Raw genomic sequence first — 20,064 nt, forward strand, 5'->3', positions numbered from 1 at the left:
TGAAAACGCATAAGTTTTGCTACGGTTACGCCATCCATCCACACTACGCCGGAGTTCTCAAGCGCCGAAAGCGGAGCGTTTTGGAAACAGTGGAGAGGCTGTTTTCATTCTGAAGCGCTGCTGCTCCGTCTCAGTGTGGATGAGGGAAAACGGAGGGAAATCTGAACACGGAGGCGGGGCTGCTGAGATTCACCACCTGATTGGGGCTTTTGTGTCTTTGCGTATCCTTCCCTTATTCGTCAAGCCTCTATCACATGACTATAACACATGGCTTTAGGGCTACCGGAAGACAGTACTGTAAACAACAACATGGACACAGTAATGGGAGTGTTGTTTGCACTTTTGTCTGTTTTAGGCGCCATTGTGCAGTTATTCATTTGTTACGTTTAGTAACAACTCGACCTCGTCGTCTGTCCACAAAAATACCTCTCTTGCTTTCTTTGCTTTGTTCAATGTTCAACCGGTGTTTGTTGACTAAAAATAACCAAATGCCGAGCGAGACACATGCTTCCTGTTTATACTAGAACGCGCATGCCCAGAGTGCGCCAATGGTCACGTGATATACGTTTTTGGTGGCGTAGTGTGGACGGAGATATGTTCAGAGACGCTAGTTAAAACGCTAGTGTGGACGCGGAACGTTTTTCATCTAAAACCCTGTTTTAAAACTAAAACGCACTAGTGTGAACGGGGCCTAAGACTCTTTCCATACACATCTTATCGCCACTTTAGGTTTCAACCAGTAACATTGGTGACATTTGAACGTACAGAATATTCAGTAAATACTAATTGTCAGAAAATAATCCTACAACATTATCCGCATGCTGAATAAAAATGCTAATCCAGTAGGTGGCGCCTAAAACAGCAGGAATAACGGCGGCTTCCTTGGTCACTGCAGTAAACAAAGCAGCGTGACGTCAAATCTAGCAGGATTGTTTTTATTTCATAAACTACGCAGCTTCCTTATATTCAAAGATTAAATTCAGGCAAACTTTAACACCTTGTAAAATAGATTTTAAATGCTTTTGAATGTCTCTAAATTGACTTATCAACTTGTAATGCTATTTAAGACCCCGCGGACACCCTGATTACAGTCAGGAGAAGCTGCTGTTTCTCTCTTTCTCTTTCTTTCTTTCTGGCCTCCTTTGATTTGCCTGATGGTTGAAGTCGTTGCCTCCGCTCAGGAGCTTTAGGGGAACGGCTGCATCTGCTGTTGAGATTTTACAGGAAGAGAAAATTGAAAAATCAATAAAAAGCCAAAAAAGAGTGAGAGGGAGAACACATACACAGAGGAGGAGGAAAGCGAAGCCGCTTTGAAGAAGCAGACACACATAAAGCTGATTTTTTTTTTCGAGATGTGTTTTCGGGACTAATTCGAAGGGCTCAGGATGTTGTATACGCACATTTCTACACCACACACCCCCCATCAGCCAAACAAATGTGTTTGTTTTATGTAAAGAGCAGCGGAGTGAAGTAAGACAATGCATTAGAGGAGCTGGAGTGGCTGTAATCTGAACCTGCTGCTGGGAAACAGAAGCATCTCTCTGTCTATCAGAAAGTTCGCAATACGTTCTGCCGCAAGTTTCACCTGAAATCACCCGATTTGAATGCGATGAGTTTCTGGATATACATGAAACACAAGAGACAATCCAACTCATCATTGAGTTATTAACTGAAGTGTCTCTCTCACTCCATTAATGCAGTTCTGCTCATTATTTTCACATTTGTGGAAGAGTGCCTGAACACAGGGAACGTCTGTGGGAAGGACAGCGGGCCGCGGTTATTGACTTGTAAAGGAGCTGGTAGAAGTGTCTGGATAAGACGCGCTCTTGTAAAGCGGTATCTGATTTCTCTGCTAGTTGGGTCCCCAGGGGCCGCGGGGCTGATGGGAGCTCACAGCTGAACGCACACGTGAACTCCGGAGGTGTTTCCCTATACACGCCGAACTGCGTCTCTGAACTCAAGACTCTGATTTCGTGCATGTCAGCATATCGGGATCCATGCACAGACACCAGGACAATTTTGAGGCAGTTGCATTCATCTAGCACAATTTTAACGACTTTCGCTGACCGATGTGCTGTCCGATTAAATGAACAAAAACGAAACACACAACAACAAACATTCATTTTTCTTCAGCTTAGTCTCTTTATTCATCAGCGGAATGACCCGCCAAATTATCCAGCATATGCTTTACGCAGTGGATGCACTTCCAGCTGCAACCTAGTACTGGGAAACACCCATACACACTCACATTTACACACTACGGCCAATTTAGTTGATCAATTCCCCTATAGTGCATGTGTTTGGACAGCCTGATCTCACGAGGAAACGTAAATATTTTACGTTTTGCCAGTTTAGTGGCTAATACGTACAAATTTGCACAAGATCAATCGTACAAAACTGTAAGATTTTAAACAGGAGGCGTGGCACCTAACCCCACCCCTAAACCCAACCGTCATTGGGGGATGAGCAAATCATACTGATTTGTACACATAGGATTGTACGAATTCATACGATTTAGCTACTAAATCAAAAAGTTCCGAATTGCCAGCCTGATCTCACGAGAAAACATAAGTATATTACGTTTTGCCAGTTTAGTGGCTAATTCGTACGAAATTGTAAGATTTTAAAAAGGAGGCGTGGCACCTAACCCCACCCCTAAACTCAACCGTCATTGAGGGATGAGCAAGTTGTACTGAATTGTACGAATTAAATCGTACGAATTCATACAAATTAGCCACTAAATCAAAAAGTTACGAATTGCCAGCCTGATCTCATGAAAAATTGTAAGTATTTTACGTTTTGCCAGTTTAGTGGCTAATTCGTACCAATTCATACGATTTCAGTCGTACGAAATTGTATAATTTTAAAAAGGAGGTGTGGCACCTAACCCCACCCCTAAACTCAACCGTTATTGGGGGATTAGCAAGTCGTACTAAATTGTACGAATTAAATCGTACGAATTCATACGAATCAGCCACTAAATCAAAAAGTTACGAATTGCCAGCCTGATCTCACGAGAAAACGTAAGTATTTTACGTAATGCTAGTTTAGTGGCTAATTTGTACGAATTCGTACAATTTCAGTTGTACAAAATTGTGCGATTTTTAAAAAGGAGGCGTGGCACCAAATCCCACCCCTAAACCCAACCGTCATTGGGGGATGAGCAAGTCGTACTAAATTGTACGAATTAGATCGTACGAATTCATACGAATTAGCCACTAAATTAAAAAAGTTACGAATTGCAGTGAGATTGTGCTGGTTTGTACTGTGGGGGAACCCAGAGGCACTCGGAGGAAACCCACGCCAACCCAGGCAGAACATGCCAACTCCACACAGAAATGCCAACTGACTGGGACTCGATCCAGCAACCTTCTTATTGTAAGGCTAACCACTGAGCCACCGTGTCGCCCCACACTCAAATGAAAAGGGATTTCATTCATTGAGAAGTTGGGAGATTTATAAACGCGATTGCCCATCGCCGGACAGCTGCGGCCGACCAAACGCTGACTAATTCATGAGCGCAAACTGCAGATGTGCATGTGAGCAAAGATCCGAGGAAGTTTTCATTGACTCGGCGATGAGGTATCCGAGGCCCATGGGGGGGCCCTTCACAGTTTGAACTTCATCAGGGGCTGTGCTTAATCAATACGCTATCGGAAAAAGAATTAATTACCAAAGCAGAATAAAACAGCTGCATTTTAAACCGAGGCTTCATCAATGCTTTAATCTCCGGCTTTCAGCTCGGGAGCCCTGAGGAATCGCTCTGACCGCGTGTAATGAGGAACTCAGGGACTTTACGCCCCACACACCCCTTTCTCTCTCTCACACACACACACACACACACACACATCCCAAAACTGTACAGTTGAAGTCAGAATTATCAGCCCCCCTGTGTGTATTTTCCCCTCAAGTTCTGTTTAACGGAGAGATTTGTTCAACACATTTCTGATCATAATAGTTACTCATTTCTATTATAATAGAAACTGATTTCTATAGTGGAATAACTGATTTATTTTGCCTTTGCCATGATGACAGCACATAATATTAGACTAGATATTCTTCAAGACACTAGTGTTCAGCCTAAAGTGACATTTAAAGGCTTCACTGGGGTAATTAGGGTAAAGTTAGGGTAATGGTTTGTTCTGGAGACAATCCAACACTAATATTGCTGAAGGGGTGAATAATATTGACCTTAAATTGGCTTTAAAACAATTAAAAACTGCTTTTATTCTAGCCGAAATAAAGCAAATAAGACTTTCTCCAGAAGAACAAATATTAGAGGAAACACTGTGAACAATTCCTGAATCTGTTCAACATCATTTTGGCAAACATTTGAGAAAGATTCACAGGAGGGCAAATCATTCTGACTTCAAGCCCTCCGCCCGTCCAGCATTCCCTTCCCACCGAATTCCAGCCTTCCCAGGGATGAGGAAGGGTATTAATGTGGAAATCTCTGCTGTAGGGCCGCTTTTAGAGAGGCACACATTCCTAAAGTGAAAGGGACTGAAATGTCGCTGGTCCGCGCACCGACACCCCACCCTCCGACTGCATTTCAAGCAGGGGTTATGGGTGATGAATTGGGTTTTTAGTGAGCTCATTAGGAAGCCAAACAGAGTGGAGATGCAGCGGAACGGAGCGGGGCCGCGGCGCAGCAATCAGTTCTGCTTGCTTTGTTTTTGTGCCTGCAGGACATTTGAGTGAAAGTTCAGGGCAGTCGGCGGAGAGGGGCCTGCTGAATGAAGCCCACCATCTGATGGTTGACTTGCCGGTGTGAAACCTTTAAGTCTTTGGCTCTTTTATGTCCTTGTAAGCCTGATGTCCAGCTTTTTGTAGGCAGGGAGCTTGTATAATAACTCCAAAGTGTTGATTGTGTTTGTCCTGAATGCAATTGAGGATGGAGAATCTCTGTACATTTTTTTGGAAGCACTTTATTTTAATGTACAATTCATGCTTTCACCAAACCAGTACCTAAGACTTTTAGCTCAGTTAACTAGGCCTGCTGAATGAAGCCCAGCGTCTGATGGTTGACTTGTTGGTGTAAAACCTTTAGTTGTTTGGCTCTTTCATGTCCTTGTAAGCCTGGTGTGCAGCTTTTTAACTATTAACTTAGACTCCATCTCCATTGTCCACCCTCAGCTGTGCTTAAGACAAACACAATTGACATTTTGGAGTTATTTTACATGCTCCCTGCCGACAAAAAAGTTAAACAGTAGGCTGATGAGGACCTAAAAAGCCAAAAAGTTGAAGGCTTCATTCAGCAGGCTTAATTAGTAGTTTATTGAGCTAAAAGTCTTAATGGTTTGTTGACATGTTTACTTGACTAGTGGTTGACTTGTTGGTGTAAAATCTTTAAGTGTTTGGCTTTTTGTGTCCTTGTAAGCCTCATGTCCAGCTTTTTGTAGGCAGGGAGCATGTATAATAACTCTGCAGTGTCGACTGTGTTTGTCTTAAGCACAATTGAGAGTGAATAATTGAGGTCTTAACAGCATGGGATGTGCATTAAAATACATTAAAAATAACACATTAATGTAATGCATATAAAATAATATTACATTAAAATAATTTACCCAACCCCCCACCACCCCCACCCAAAAAAAAATAAAAAAAATAAAAAATGTAACACATAAAAGTCTGTATTAAGATGTAAAAAGCCAAATGGTTAAGGTTTTCAGACCATCAAGTCTACCTTCTTGTTGACATGACTGATGGGTGGCTTGTTGGTGTAAGACCTTTATGTTTGGGGGCTTTTTATGTCCTAACGCACCCTGGTAAGCCTGATGTCCAGCTTTTTGTAACCAATAACTAACCATTAACTAAGACTTTCTTTATCGTCCACCCTCAATTGCACTTTAGAAAAATACAATCAACACTTTTGGAGTTATCATACATGCTCCCTACCTACAAAAGCTGGGCATCAGCCTTATAAGGACATAAAAAAGCCAAAAAATTGAAGGTTTTACTCCAACAAGGACATTCAGCAGTCTCAATTAGTCGTTTGTTGAGCTAAAAGTCTTAGTTAATGGTTTGTTGACATGTTGACTTGACTGATGTTTAACTTGTTGATGTAAAACCTTTAGTTATTTGGATTTTTTTATGTTTTTTTATGTCTAACACACCCTTATAAGCCTGATGTCCAACTTTTTGTAACCGTTAACTAAGACTTTCTCCATGCTCCATCCTGAATTGCACTTAAAACAAACACAATCAACACTTCAGATTTATTATACATGCTTCCTGCCTATAAAAAGCTAGACATTGGGCTTACAAGGACATAAAAAGCCCCCAAAAAATGAGTTGAAGGTTTTACACCAACAAGTCAACATTCAGCAGGTCTAATTAGTAGTTTATTGAGCTAAAAGTCATAGTTAATGTTTAAAGGGTTGACTTGTTGGTGTAAAACCTGTAAGTCTAGGCCTTTTTAATGTCCTTGTAAGCCTGATGTCCAGTTTTTTGGAACCACTAACTAAGACTTTCTCCATTATCCACCCTCAATTGCACTTAAGACAAACACAATAGACACACTGCCTACAAAAAGCTGGACATCAGGCTTACAAGGACATAAAAAGCCAAAATTGTATTAAAGGTTTTACACCAACAAGTTAACATTCAGCAGTCCTAATTAGTAGTTTGTTGAGCTAAAAGTCTTAGTTAATGGTTTGGTGACATGTTGACTTGACTGATGGTTGATTTCATTAATTCATTCATTTTCTTGTCGGCTTAGTCCCTTTATTAATCCGGGGTTGCCACAGCGGAATGAACCGCCAACTTATCCAGCAAGTTTTTACGCAGCGGGTGCCCTTTTAAGTCCTTGTAAGCCTGATGTCCAGCTTTTTGTATGCAGGGAGCTTGTATAATAACTCCAAAGTGTTGATTGTGTTTGTCCTGAATTATTATTGTCGCAACCCATCTCTGGGAAACATCCACACACACACTCATACAATACAGACAATTTAGCCTACCCAATTCACCTGTACCGCTTGTCTTTGGACTGTGGGGGAAACCGGAGCACCCGGAGGAAACCCATGCGAACGCAGGGAGAACATGCAAACTCCACACAGAAACACCAACTGAGCCAAGTTCAAACCAGCAACCCAGCGATCTTCTTGTTGTGAGGCGAACGTGCTACCCACTGAGCCACTGCCTCCCCTGATGGTTGATTTGTTGGTGTAAAATCTTCAAGTCTTGGGCTTTTTCATGTCCTTGTAAACCTGATGTCCATCTTTTTGTAACCATAAACTAAGATTTTCTCCATCGTCCACCCTCAATTGCGCTTACGACAAACCCTATCGACACTTTGGAGCTATTATGCCTACAAAAAGCTGGACATTGGGTTTACAAGGACATAAAAAGCCAAAAAATTAAAGGTTTTACACCAAGTAAACATTCAGCAGTCTCAATTAGTCGTTTGTTGAGCTTAAAGTCTTAGTTAATGGCTTGTTGACCTGTTAACTTGACTGATGTTTGACTTGTTGGTGTAAAAACTTTAAGTCTGTGACTTTTTATGTCCTAACGCACCCTTATAAGGCTGATGTCCAACTTGTTGTATCCATTAACTACGACTTTCTCCATCGTCCACCCTCAATTGTGCTTACGACAAACACTATCGACACTGCAGAGTTATTATACATGCTCCCGGCCTACAAAAAGCCTGACATCAGGCTTACAAGGACATAAAAAAGCCAAAAACTTGAATGTTTTACACTAACACATCAGATCAGATGGTGGGCTTCATTCAGCAGGCCTAATTAGTAGTTTGTTGACATGTTGACTTGACTGATGGTTGACTTCTTGGTGTGAAACCTTTCAGTCTTTGGCTTTTTTTATGTCCTTGTAAACCCGATGTCCAGCTTTTTGTTGGAAGGGAGCATGAATAACACCTCTGAGGTTTACATCAGGTTTATCTTTACAGTAGCCTTTCCACTGATCTGACTTATGCGTCCGCCATGTTTGTAGTTTGTTTACACCTTTGATCTACATTTGTAGTTCTAATCAAATTCCCATTCAACTCCTAATGTATTATGAACAACTTAAGCGAGTAGTGACGGTTCTACACTGTCTAATGGAAATTTAATCTGGGTCATTTTTGGATACGGTATACATTTGAACACACTCTATTTTCGAGTGGTATTTAGGCTGGATTGCATGAGAGACACAGTGTTATAGTCTGCGTTTGTGGCCTGACCTCTCTCTCTCTCTCTCTCTCTGGAGATGAATGACATTGAGTCCAGCGCAGCATCATTTAAATTCTCTCTGTGAGGTTTGTTCACAGGCCATAAAAATCCTGTTTTGCTGAAAATTGATGTAATTTGCTGTGGTAATTATCTTAGTAATTAACTCTCTAATGACTGCGGTGTGAAAGTGCGTCGGCTCCTCCAGTGTGCGCTGCGCCGTCATTATTTGCGCTCCGTCGTAATACAAGCTCTTCAGCGCGCCAGAGAATAGACTCGGATGCACCTCAGTAACCTCTGGGGCCAATTACTGTAATTTGATTTGGACGACAGGCTTCAGGAAGAGCGTGTGTGTGTGTGTGTTGTGGGGCGTGCAGCATGTGTTCGGGGTGTGTTTAGGCGCAGTTGGAGTGTGCTCAGGATGTAATGGGTGTGAAATCTGGAGACTTTCAATCCCTTGAAGCAAGGCTGGTTTAGTAAACAAAAATCAGGAGAGAGCTTTATTGTCAGGTATGTCAGGGGTCTCCACAGTGGAATGAACCGCCAACTATTCCAGCATATGTTTTAAACTGCGGATGCCTTTCCAATAGCAACCCAGTACTGGGAAACACCCATACATACTCATTCACACACACACTCATACACTACGGCCAATTTACTTAATCAATTCCCCTATAGTGCATGTGTTTGGACTGTAACCGGAGCACTTGAAGGAAATATGTAATTTAAACCACTACAATGTCAATAAAAGGCACTTTGTTAATCTGTAGAGTTGAATTTTTAACATCAGAAGTGGACAGAGCAGAGATCAACATCCTATAATGCAATTCACAACCCGAAAATAAACCCAAAATATGGAAACTGTTCATTATTAGATACACTTCACAGTGTAGAAAGAGCTTTTCTCCCTTTTCTAAAGGACAGTCCCATTGTGTGTGTGTGAACTGGTGTTAAATAAGTTGTCGTTACAGCACAGGTTCACGTGCAGCTTCCTGTAAAGCGCCTCTCGGGATCTAGTTTCCGTGTTATTGTCTTTTAGCTCAGAGATGGAGGAAACGCCACAGCACTTAATGTCTCATAAACTCATCAGAGTGATTAGCGGACTAATGAAGAGACGATACGCGGAGCGCCAGCATCACACACCGACCCTCTACGGCCTGGTTTATGATGTAATGAGATAATTGGCCTTACAGGTAGCAGGTTAATTGCATGTGTAATTATTCAATCAGTCGGAAAAAACACTATCGACATCTGATGATCATCCTGTTGTTCACAACGTCAGGCTGATCCAGATATTTTGCACTTGAATCCACTTTTGTCATTGTGATTTTGTGTGTTTAAATTAGGAGATTTGTGCAGCATTTCTGGCATCATGATGAAGATGTGTGTGCACTTACTTAATGTCCCCACAAGTATAGCAATGCCAGTCATTTCTGACCTTGTAGGGACATTTTGTTTGGTGTCCATGAGGAAAAGGGCTGATAAATCAGACAGAATTTAGCATTTTGAAGATGTAAAAGTGTAGATTACTGTTTGCTGTGAGGGGGAAAGGAGAGAATATGCAGACTTCAGTGCAAAAAAATCACTAGTTTCTAGTCCAAATATCGAAAAATTGTAAAATCAAGAAGCATTTGTCAGACGAGCACAACATATTGACTTGTTTTAAGACATAATTTAAGCGTGTATTTTCCTAAAACACGCTAAATAATCTGCCAATGGGGTAAGGTTACGTAAAATTATTCTGCCTATTCCATTGGCAGATTATTTAGCTTGTTTTAAGGAAAAACTCGCTTAATTTTGGCAAATTATGTCTTAAAACAAGTCAATATCTTTCACTTGACTTGAAAATGCTTCTTGATTTATGAGTTTTTAGATATTTAGACTCAAAACAAGACAAAAAAATCAAGTATTTTATGTAGTGTTCAGTAGAAACATCATCATGTCTATGAGAAGTCCCCATAAAGATAGCTGTACAATTGTGTGTGTGTATGTGTGTGTGTTATTATGCCACTTCCTCATACAGACGTCTAATTAAAGCGTTTTATTCCACTTCATTTACAAGCTGAAGGAGAAGCTTTAGTTCTTGCATCTGCAGGGAAACAACGCTGTGTGAAAGACTGAGAGCGCAGCTGTCCGCCGAGTGTTTGCGCACATGTGTGTTATTCAGCGGATAAATACATGATGATGTGTGTTTATGGAGCGCGGCTTGAGCAGTCAATTAGTTCTGCTACTAGTGTTCACCACACTGCAATGAAATGTGTTTCTTACTTAGAGTTTTTCTCTTGTTTCTAGTGCAGATATCCAAAAACTCTGAAATCAAGAAACGTTTTCTGGACTAGTACAATATATAATGTTGTTTTCAGAAATAATGAGTCAAAATTGAGTGAGCTGTTGCTTAAAGCAAGCAAAATAATCTGACAATGGAGTAACATTTACATTTAGTCATTTAGCAGAAACAAGACTCAGCTACGTGTGTGTGTGTGTGTGTGTGTGTGTGTGTGTGTGTGTGTGCGTGTGTGTGTGTGTGTGTGTGTGTGTGTGTGTGTGTGTGTGTTTGAAAAGAGTATATAAATAGTCCAGATATTCAGTCCATGATGAGTTACCAGCTTTGTATGTGTGTGTAATCAAGGGTGATCTAGAACTGGTGTGTGTGTGAGATGCTTGATGGGAGTTGTAGTTCATATGGCAGAATTGTAGTTTTCCAGCGATCTGCAAGGCCTAGATTGCTAGTGATCATGACAATTCTTTTTTTTTTTGAGAGAGAGAGAAGTGTCAATGTGCAAATGTTCTAAACTAGTGCAAATATTGGTTAAAATGACAGCGAGACCAAAAAAAGGGAGATGAGCGTGTGTTTTCTACAGGTAGTTTGTCAAGCCCACTCACTAAAATGCTCTTTAAAAAGCATTTTCTAGACAAGCCTCTTAAGTTCTGAATCAATGAGTCAAAATTAAGTGAGTTTTCCTTAAAACAAGCAAAGCAATTCCTTTGACATAAGCTCATGTTGCTTGTTGTAAGTAAAAACTCACGTAATGTTGACATTATTTCTGAAAACAAGACTATATTTTGTGCTTGTCTAGAAAATGCTTCTTGATTGAAGAAATTTCAGATATTTGGACTAGAAACAAGACTAAAACTTTTTTGCATTGCACACACAGCAGCAGTGGTTAGTGTGTGTGTGTGTGTGTGTGTTGACCTCAGTGTGTTTTGGGGTGAGTGCAGCGGTCTGGATCACTGATCTCCATCTCCAGCTCTGGAGACACAGCGCTGGTCTTCTGGAAGCGTCTCAGCGGGCGGCTGTAATTAGTGTCTTTAAGCTGAGCCTCTGACGGCGCTGCCTCCTCCTTCATGCCCCATTAGCCTGAAACAAATGTCCGAGACAAACAAATCTGCACCCGCGCCTCTCCTCAAGACAAAGGGCAATAACTGAAGCACTCCAGCGCCCTTTGATTTGCCTTTTCACTTCTTCACCCGCTGCACTTGTTGAGATTATCATCACACTCATAGTATATCTCACCGCAAAATATGATCCTCTCACATAGAGTTTTGTCTGGTTTCTAGTCCAAATATCAAGTAAATCCGAAATCAAGAAGCATTTTTTTTAGACAAGTACAAAATATTGTCTTGTTATCAGAAATAATGAGTTAAAATTAAGTGAGTTTTACCTTAAAACAAGCTAAATAATCTGACAATGAGGTGAGGAATATAATCTCCCTTTTCAACTAACATTGCTCTGCTTACCTTATTTGCAGACAGCGGAATGAACCGCCAACTATTCCAGCATATGTTTTACACAGCAAATGCCCTTCCAGCTGCAACCCAGTACTGGGAAACACCCATACACACTCATTCACACACACGCTCATGCACTATGGCCTATGTAGTTGATCAATTCCCCTATAGCGCATGTGTTTAGACTGGTGGTGGGTAGCGCTGTGGCCTTACAGCAAAAAGGTCGCTGGTTTGAGTCGTGGCTGGATCAGTTGGCGTTTCTGTGTGGAGTTTGCATGTTCTCCCTGCGTTCAAGTGGGTTTCCTCTGGGTGCTCCGGTTTCCCCCACAGTCCAAAGACATGCGTTATAGGGGAACTGGGTAAGCTAAATTGTCCGTGGTATATGTGTGTGAATGAGAGTGTATGGGTGTTTCCCAGTGATGGGTTGCAGCTGAAAGGACATCCGCTGTGTAAAACATATGCTGTAGTAGTTAGCGGTTCATTCCGCTGTGGTGACCCCTGATAAATAATGGACTAAGTCGAAAAGACAATGAATGAATGAGAAGGAAAGTCAAATACTGTTCAACTCAATGGTTACAGCATTCTTCAAAGTATCTTCTCTTGCGTTCAACAGAAGAAAGAAAGCATGAAGGTTTGGAACAGAGATAGGGAGAGTCGATGATGACGGAGTTTTCTGGGTGAACTCAGCCAAGGTTGCGTTATGCAGTGAGGAGATTCACTCAGCGACATCATGATCCGTGTTTAATAATTCAACACTCTGCTTAAACAAGCGCTGAAACTTTAGTCCGAGTTTTGCAGTGTTTTCTTGCGGTCATCTATTTTGTATGGGTCATAATGTGAATGTTCACGTAAATGCAGCTGCACATGGTGTCCATGCCGGACGCGTTTGAAGCAGATATGGAGGGAGAGAGAAAGCGAGGGCATGTTTTTTCCTCCTCCAAGGGTACTGCTTTTCCAAAAAGTGCCTGAGGCGAGACTGCAGCACCTCGTCTCCCGGAGGCCTTTGGGCGTCTCCTAACACCCCCCCCCCTGTCTGGCCCCGTCTCAGAGGTGCATGCTGGGATAGCTCCCCCTCCCCCGCTCCGCTTCTGCTTGTGTCGTCCTCGTGTTTTCACATCCGCACAGGTTCAAATGGCAGAGTTGCCAGGGAACAGTCAGAGGCCATTAGCGTTTGGGACGATTCGCCCCGCGGCGCTGCTACGCTAACCAGTGCGCGGTTCGGGGTGGGGGGGGCATGTAGATTAGCAGCTTCACATGTAATGAGCAAGTTTGCCCTTTCTTTTCTTTTCTTCCTCTTTCTTTCTCTGTCTCTAATCCTGTCGCATCATTTTTCTGATTATTTCCACTCCTTTGACTCACTGTCATGTGTGTGTGTGTGTGCGTGTGTGTGTGTGTGTGTGTGAGGATATGTCCACTATTAGATTTGTTCAATAATTCACTATATGGTTATAATGCACAATATTGATACGGCGAGCACCTTAAAATACTCTTATTTATTACTGAAACTTTTCTGACGAATATTTTTAGATTATTGTGTTTGCAGAGATTAATTTTCAGAGTGGATGAAATAGATAAGATACAGGAGAGCAAATGTTTTCACATGGTAATCTTTCCTGTGATGTAATATCGGCCTTTCGTTTGTTAACTGTACAGTAGTGATTCATTTGTTAACATCCTTTAATTTAACCAATGGCGACTTTAAAAGCATGTTATATACTTGACAAATGATCTTTTTACAGCTTAGCTTAGCTCAATATCATGATAATACTATTATTATTACGATTATTATACTATATATATATATATTATATGCTCATTGGCCACTTTATTAGGTACACCTTACTAGTTCTGGGTTGGACCTCCATTTGCCATCAGAACTGCCTTAATCCTTTGTAGCAGAGATTCAACAAGATACAGAAAATATTCCTCAGAGACTTTGCTCCATATTGACATGATAGCATCACGGATCCATGCTTTCATGTTGCTGAGGCCAAATTGTGAGCCGAGCATCTGAATGTGTCAGCAGAAATGGAGACTCATCAGAGCAGCAACGTTTCTCCAATCTTCTATTGTCCAGTTTTGGTGAGTCTGTGTGAATTGTAGCCTCAGTTTCCTGTTCTTAGCTGACAGGAGCGGCACCCGGTGTGCTCTTCTGCTGCTGTAGCCCATCCGCCTCAAGGTTGGCCGTGTTGTGTGTTCAGAGATGCTCTTCTGCAGAGCTCGGTTGTAGCGAGTGCTTATTTGAGTTACTGTTGCCTTTCTATCAGCTGGAACCAGTCTGGCCATTCTCCTCTGACCTCTGGCCTCATCAACAAGATATTTTACTTTGCCTCACTGGATATTTCCTCTTTGTCGGAGCATTCTCTGTAAACCCTAGAGATGGTTGTGCGTGAAAGTCCCAGTAGATCAGCAGTTTCTGAAATACTCAGAGCAGCCCGTCTGGCAGCAACAACCATGCCACGTTCAAAGTCTCTTAAATCCCCTTTCTTCCCCATTCTGATGCTCACTCTGAACTGCATCAGATCGTCTTGACCATGTCTACATGACTAAATGCAGTGAGCTGCTGCCATGTGATTGGCTGATAAGAAATCTGCATTAACAGGCAGTTAGAAAGGTGTACCTAATAAAGTGGCCGGTGAGTATATATATATATATATATATATATATATATATATATATATATATATATATATATATATATATATATATATATATATATATATATATACAATGCGATCATGCGCAATAATCACATCACGAGTATACACAATATTGGGTCTATATTATAATTAATAAGTGTTTTTGAGGCCTGTGACTGTGTGAGGGTTTTATAAGCATAAAGACATAAGTATTTGGACCTTTTGTTACTTTGAAAAATTGATATCGATTAATTTTATTGAGTTGTTTATCAAATGAAGACTATGAGGTAATACTTTACTTTGATTATTCAATTGTTATATACCTGAATGCAGATCGACACCCGTGAAAACAATAAAACGCTGTTTATTTCATTCATCTTTTCTCTTTATTAAATTTGTCTATGATTGTTTCGAATGTTTTGCGCAGATGTATTCCCCTGCAGAATCTTCCCAATTTATCTAAAATGATTAATTCTTTCCGTATAGTTATTTAACAAATCTACTGAAAATGTATTCATATCGCAATTTATATCGTAGAATAAAAAAAATTACAATGTTAAATTTTTTTTATATTGTACAGCCCTAATATATATATATATGTGTGTGTGTGAATAAAAATGAATAAATATAAAAAACAATCATGATCAAAATTAATCGCGACAGGAAAATTAGTTATCGGCAGAAAGCTGCTAGTGATATATTCTGCCCATTTCACCGTCTGATGTGTGAATAGATTATTGGTATCAGCTAAAAACAGAACCCGAGTCGTCCTCTCTCAGATGATAATTACATTTTTGAGCAAATGCTGTGTAAAATTAATGTCTGCCGCTTTTGTGTACATTTCATTGATTGCATTATGTACTTGATTTGCTCTAATCTAGATCTGTTGGGAACAGGCTGATCTGTAGACATGAGTGTGTGTGTGTGTGTGTGTGTGTGTGTGTGTGTGTATGTGTGTGTGTGTGTGTGTGTGTGTGTGTGTTTAATTTGTGTCGGTATAGATTTGGTTATCAGTGAGCGTCTGTCTGCGTGTGTCTGCTTCACCCTGAGCGGTCAGGGGCCGCAGGGTAATGAAGCGACGGGTCAGTCTGTAAATACACGCGGGTCGCTCTGGCCGCTGTGAGGAGTTGGCTATCATGTTGCAGTGAAAATGGAAACGTCAATAAAATTAATCGGGCCACCTTCTGGCCTGGACAGCTCACTATGGTCCCCTCATAACACAAAGACAAGTTTACACTCCCAAACACACACACACACACACACACACACACACACACACACACACAAGGGTAGCTATCTAAATGGGGACTTCCCAATGACATTTCTACTGTACAGACAGTACAAACCCTCGAACTCCTGGAGGGCCGCAGCTCTGCACAGTTTAGGTACAACCCTATTTAAACACACTTGATCAGACTAATTCAATCATTTAGGGTTGTTTGAAGCCTACAGGTAAGTGTGTTGGAGCAGAGTTGGAACTTAACTATGCTTTGCGGCACTCCAGGAATTGAGTTTGACACCTCTGCCCTAACAATAAGCATGTTCACATCTTTAAAACACTTAATTCTGTCTGATTTATGAGCCATTTTTTTATCATGGGGACCAAACAGTCCACACATGATCAAAATTAACTGGTATTACTATACTTGTGGGGACATTTGGTCCCCACAGTGTAAGGAATGCAAGGCACACAAAAACACAACTCACCTTCAGTGATGTCACCGGAGTGTGCAGAGCGTGCAGATTGAATGAGTATGGATTTTGTGCATTTGCCGAAAGTTCGAACCCCAACATTCCTTGTGTGCATCTGAGGTCACATCCACATCATTAGCAAGGATCCGCGTGGCGAGGCTAATAAAACAACAGCAGAGAAACGAAATAATAGATTCAAACAGAAGGCTTTCAACTGTCCTTGTACTCTTCATGTATTTTGCATCCCATTACGCCACCCATCGGATCTGTTCTCTTTCCTCCTCCTTCAAGTGATCAGCTGCAATATTAATGCGTGATTATTGCTTATATAGGTGCGTGTGATTGATGTCTCCCCAAAAACAGAGCGACGTGCGAGTGTAAATTTGTCGAATATTGCGGCGTGGTGCAGGAGTTTTTTCAGATACATAATTTAGATGCCCTGAAGGAAGGCTTTCAAGGCATTTTTGCCCAAGGCCAAGAAAAAATAACTGACTTTTAAAAGTAAATCATTTTTGCTAATGCACAATTAATGCCAGAGGAGAAAGTAAGTCTGGGAAGTAGGTTATGGAGAGACCTGACCTGCCCTCACACAGGCCCAAGACAGATGCTGATGGACATCGCTCGTCATATGCAAATGAAGCACCATGCAAGGGTGTTTATGCAGCAGTTATCTGTGCTTATAGCATGCTAATCTAATCGCTTCTAGATTCACTGATCAAGATTTTATCCTGGTGTCTTTGTATTTGAGTGTGCAATGTCAAGGTTGTTTCTAAAAAGCTCTCCTTTTTGTCCAGGAGATGGTTTAGACAACAGCGTGGCCTCGCCTGGCACGGGCGACGACGATGATCCGGACAAGGATAAAAAGCGGCAGAAAAAACGCGGCATCTTCCCCAAGGTCGCCACCAACATCATGCGGGCATGGCTTTTCCAGCACCTCACAGTGAGTGTCTGTCTTCTTTTGTGTTAAACTTTGGGAATACAAGTGAGCTGCAAGTGCTGAGAACTTTTACTGAGACTCTGGTTGGATGTTGAGAGAGAGGCAACAGCACTGGGACTGCATTGTTTGTATTACAAATCTCTCTCTCTCTCATACGCGCGCGCGCGCGCGCGCGCACTAACACACACACAAGCACCAAGCAGACACACAGGCGTTTGCTGCTATATCAACTCAAAGGCTTGTAATACCATGTATCAAGTACCAATGTAATACCAAAAGGTTTTATATAAAGGTATATAAATACTGAGTCGCGCCAGCTCCGGGCTGCAGCGCACATTACTCTCGGGCCGATTCCGGCGCGGATGCGGCATGCGCGTACGGCCGCCGCATCTTGATTCGGGCTTGAATCGGGCAGTGAGTCCACAAGCATCCGGAGTCCGGCAGCCGGAGCCGGGCTGAGTGGTAAGTCTCTGGCAGGCGAGAATCTAGCCGGAACTGGTCCGAGTGTATTTTTCTATCTGGAAATAAGCTCTCTCTCTCTCTCTCTCTCTCTCTCTCTCTCTCTCTCTCTCTCTCATTCACGCGCGCGCACTAACACACACACACACAAGCACCAAGCACACACACAGGCAAAGCTCTCTCTCTCTCTCTCTTTCTCTCTCTGTCTCTCTCATTCGCATAGCAATATCCGCGACATTGCTAGACAGCCCGCTCCCGTCCCAAATTAAACCTGTTACCGACCGCTCCCGCGGAAATTTATTCCCGCGCCGCAGAAATCTGGTCGGGTCCTGTGGCGCCCGCGGGACAGCCGCGGGAATGCAGACCTCTAGTTTAATCTTCACTGCTGAAAGTCCAAACACTGAAGGGTAAATCCATCAGTGCGCAGCTCCACAAACCAAGCAAGCCAGTGGAGACAGTGGAGGAGCAAACTTCACCAATCGACCAAAGTGAAAGAAAGAATCCAGGCTCAGTTGGGCACGACCGTTTCTCCTCTGGCCAAACTTCCTGTGCAGAGCTGCAGTCTAGGCGCTGGAGATTTGTCAGTTGTATGTGCTCAGATATCAGTAGAGTGAAAGGGATCAGCTGTTGTCATACTGCATAGCAGCCATTTCCACTAGAAAGTGCAGTGAAACATGTGCAGAATGTTTCACAAAAATGTAGGCTGACGCACGTATTTCTGATTACCTGACAGTGACCGGCCGCTCTGGGTTTCAGCATAGGTTGTTGTTGCACAAGCAGAGGGCTGTGAGTTTGGAGAGGTGGCGTGCAGGTCGTTTTCCATCGGCCTCTCTGATGTCACGACATCATCCGCGGCTCAGGATATATCGATCAGGACAGGAAGGGTCAGGTTTCAGAGGGAGGCACCGCCATCCCAGAGCGCGTGAATGATTGTGTGCTCCACAAGAAACTGAGAACTGATATGTTTGTATTAGGGACATGCCCTGCAACCATGGATTCAATCCCTTAAACGGCTCTAGTGACGATGCTCAGGCCTTGAACGAGCCAAAATAATGAAGGCTAATTAAAAGGGCTGTAAATCCATTATAAAGTGCTGCAGGATAACCAGAGGCTCTGCACTCCAAGCGGTTATTACTGTCATCATGATCGGACCGGCTCCACTATTGCCCAGTTGACAGAGAGACAAATACGTTTTTCTTTATTCTCGCGCTCTTTTCATTCGTCGTCCCCATTCTCGTGCTCAGAACTGCTCGGCGCACTTGTGTGTAAAGCCGTGCGGAGGGAGGTGTCAACCACCCACCTCCTACCTTTACCCACAAATGCCTCTCGCTTCATTTACTCAGCTCCATATCACGCAGGAATGTCGCGCTTCTTTCAAAGATCATTAGGCGTCCTCACTGGCAGCTCAAGAGATCCCTATTCATGACGAGATGCACCGCTATTTCCTTTAGAATTACTTTAAACAATGTAAAAACCCAAGGAGAAATGTTCATTAGTCGAGTCTCGATCATCTTTAGGGATGTTTTTCTTTTGTGTGAGTGTGTGCGTGTGTGTGTGTGTGTGTGTGTGTGTGTGCAATTATCCAACCTACCTTTCTATTTTTTCAGTCCATTTCCAACCAAAGAGACTTAATTGAATTATCCCAAAGTACCAACCGCAGCCCCCCCCCCCCCCCCTCCCCCCCCGCCCTCCCGCACAATCCTTTACACTGGACTGCCGTGCCACACACTGACACATCAGGCCTTTTATTTTAATTTGTTAAGCAAATGTATTTTCCAGTTCAGGATGCATTTGTGCGCGGGTGAATTCATGGGGACTTTGGCCCTGAATGGCCCGTAGCGGCAGCTCTCCATTCAACCATTCTTTGGAGGGGGCAAAAGAAAAGCAGCGAGGTTGTATTTTCTCAACGGCAGGGCCAAAGCGGAGCTGCTTTTCCATGAGCGGCGGGGGTCCCTTTACATATGTTCCCAACATTGAGCCATTGTCACCTATTCTGAGGGGCTCAAAAGGACGTAACCCCCATCCCTCCCTCCATTTCCATCCCCCGCGCTCACAAAACAACTAACAGTTACAACTGTGGGCTAAAAAATCGATGGCCTCCGCTCCCAAGGAACACTTTCCCTCTCTGATCTCACTCTTACACGGGTGAAGCCTCCTGGTGCCTGGCAGCCGACAAACCATCCCCGAGGGGAGCCAGAGATGAGCCCACATGAGATGCCCCACCTGACTGAAGTGCTTCAGAAAAGCTGGAGATTCCAGGTCAGAATTTGCTGAACGTGAAGCCCCAGAGATGCACTCTTCCTCCTGGAGCTTTCTGGATCTCTTCCAGTGCCATTAGCGGGAGGAAATCCCAGCTGGCCGCTGTAAGCTTTCCCATACGGCAGAGCTTATGTTATCGGGAAGATAAACTCCTCTGTGGGGTGTGTTACTCTATTAGACT

The 20,064-nt window shown here is 42.7% G+C and overlaps 1 protein-coding gene across 11 annotated transcripts in view; it reads left to right on the top strand.

Moving 5' to 3' along the window:
- Positions 1-20,064, top strand: part of meis2a (Meis homeobox 2a) — a 105,582-nt gene that overhangs the window by 24,285 nt on the left and 61,233 nt on the right. For 7 of the 11 annotated variants that reach the window (XM_009293345.4, XM_009293343.5, XM_009293340.5 and 4 more), the window contains 1 exon segment: positions 17,023-17,168. In XM_009293345.4, the coding sequence (XP_009291620.1) occupies positions 17,023-17,168 (146 nt within the window). 11 annotated transcript variants of the gene reach the window in all.

This window comes from Danio rerio, chromosome 17 (genome assembly GCF_049306965.1).
Source record: "Danio rerio strain Tuebingen ecotype United States chromosome 17, GRCz12tu, whole genome shotgun sequence".
NCBI classification, from domain to species: Eukaryota; Metazoa; Chordata; class Actinopteri; order Cypriniformes; family Danionidae; genus Danio; species Danio rerio.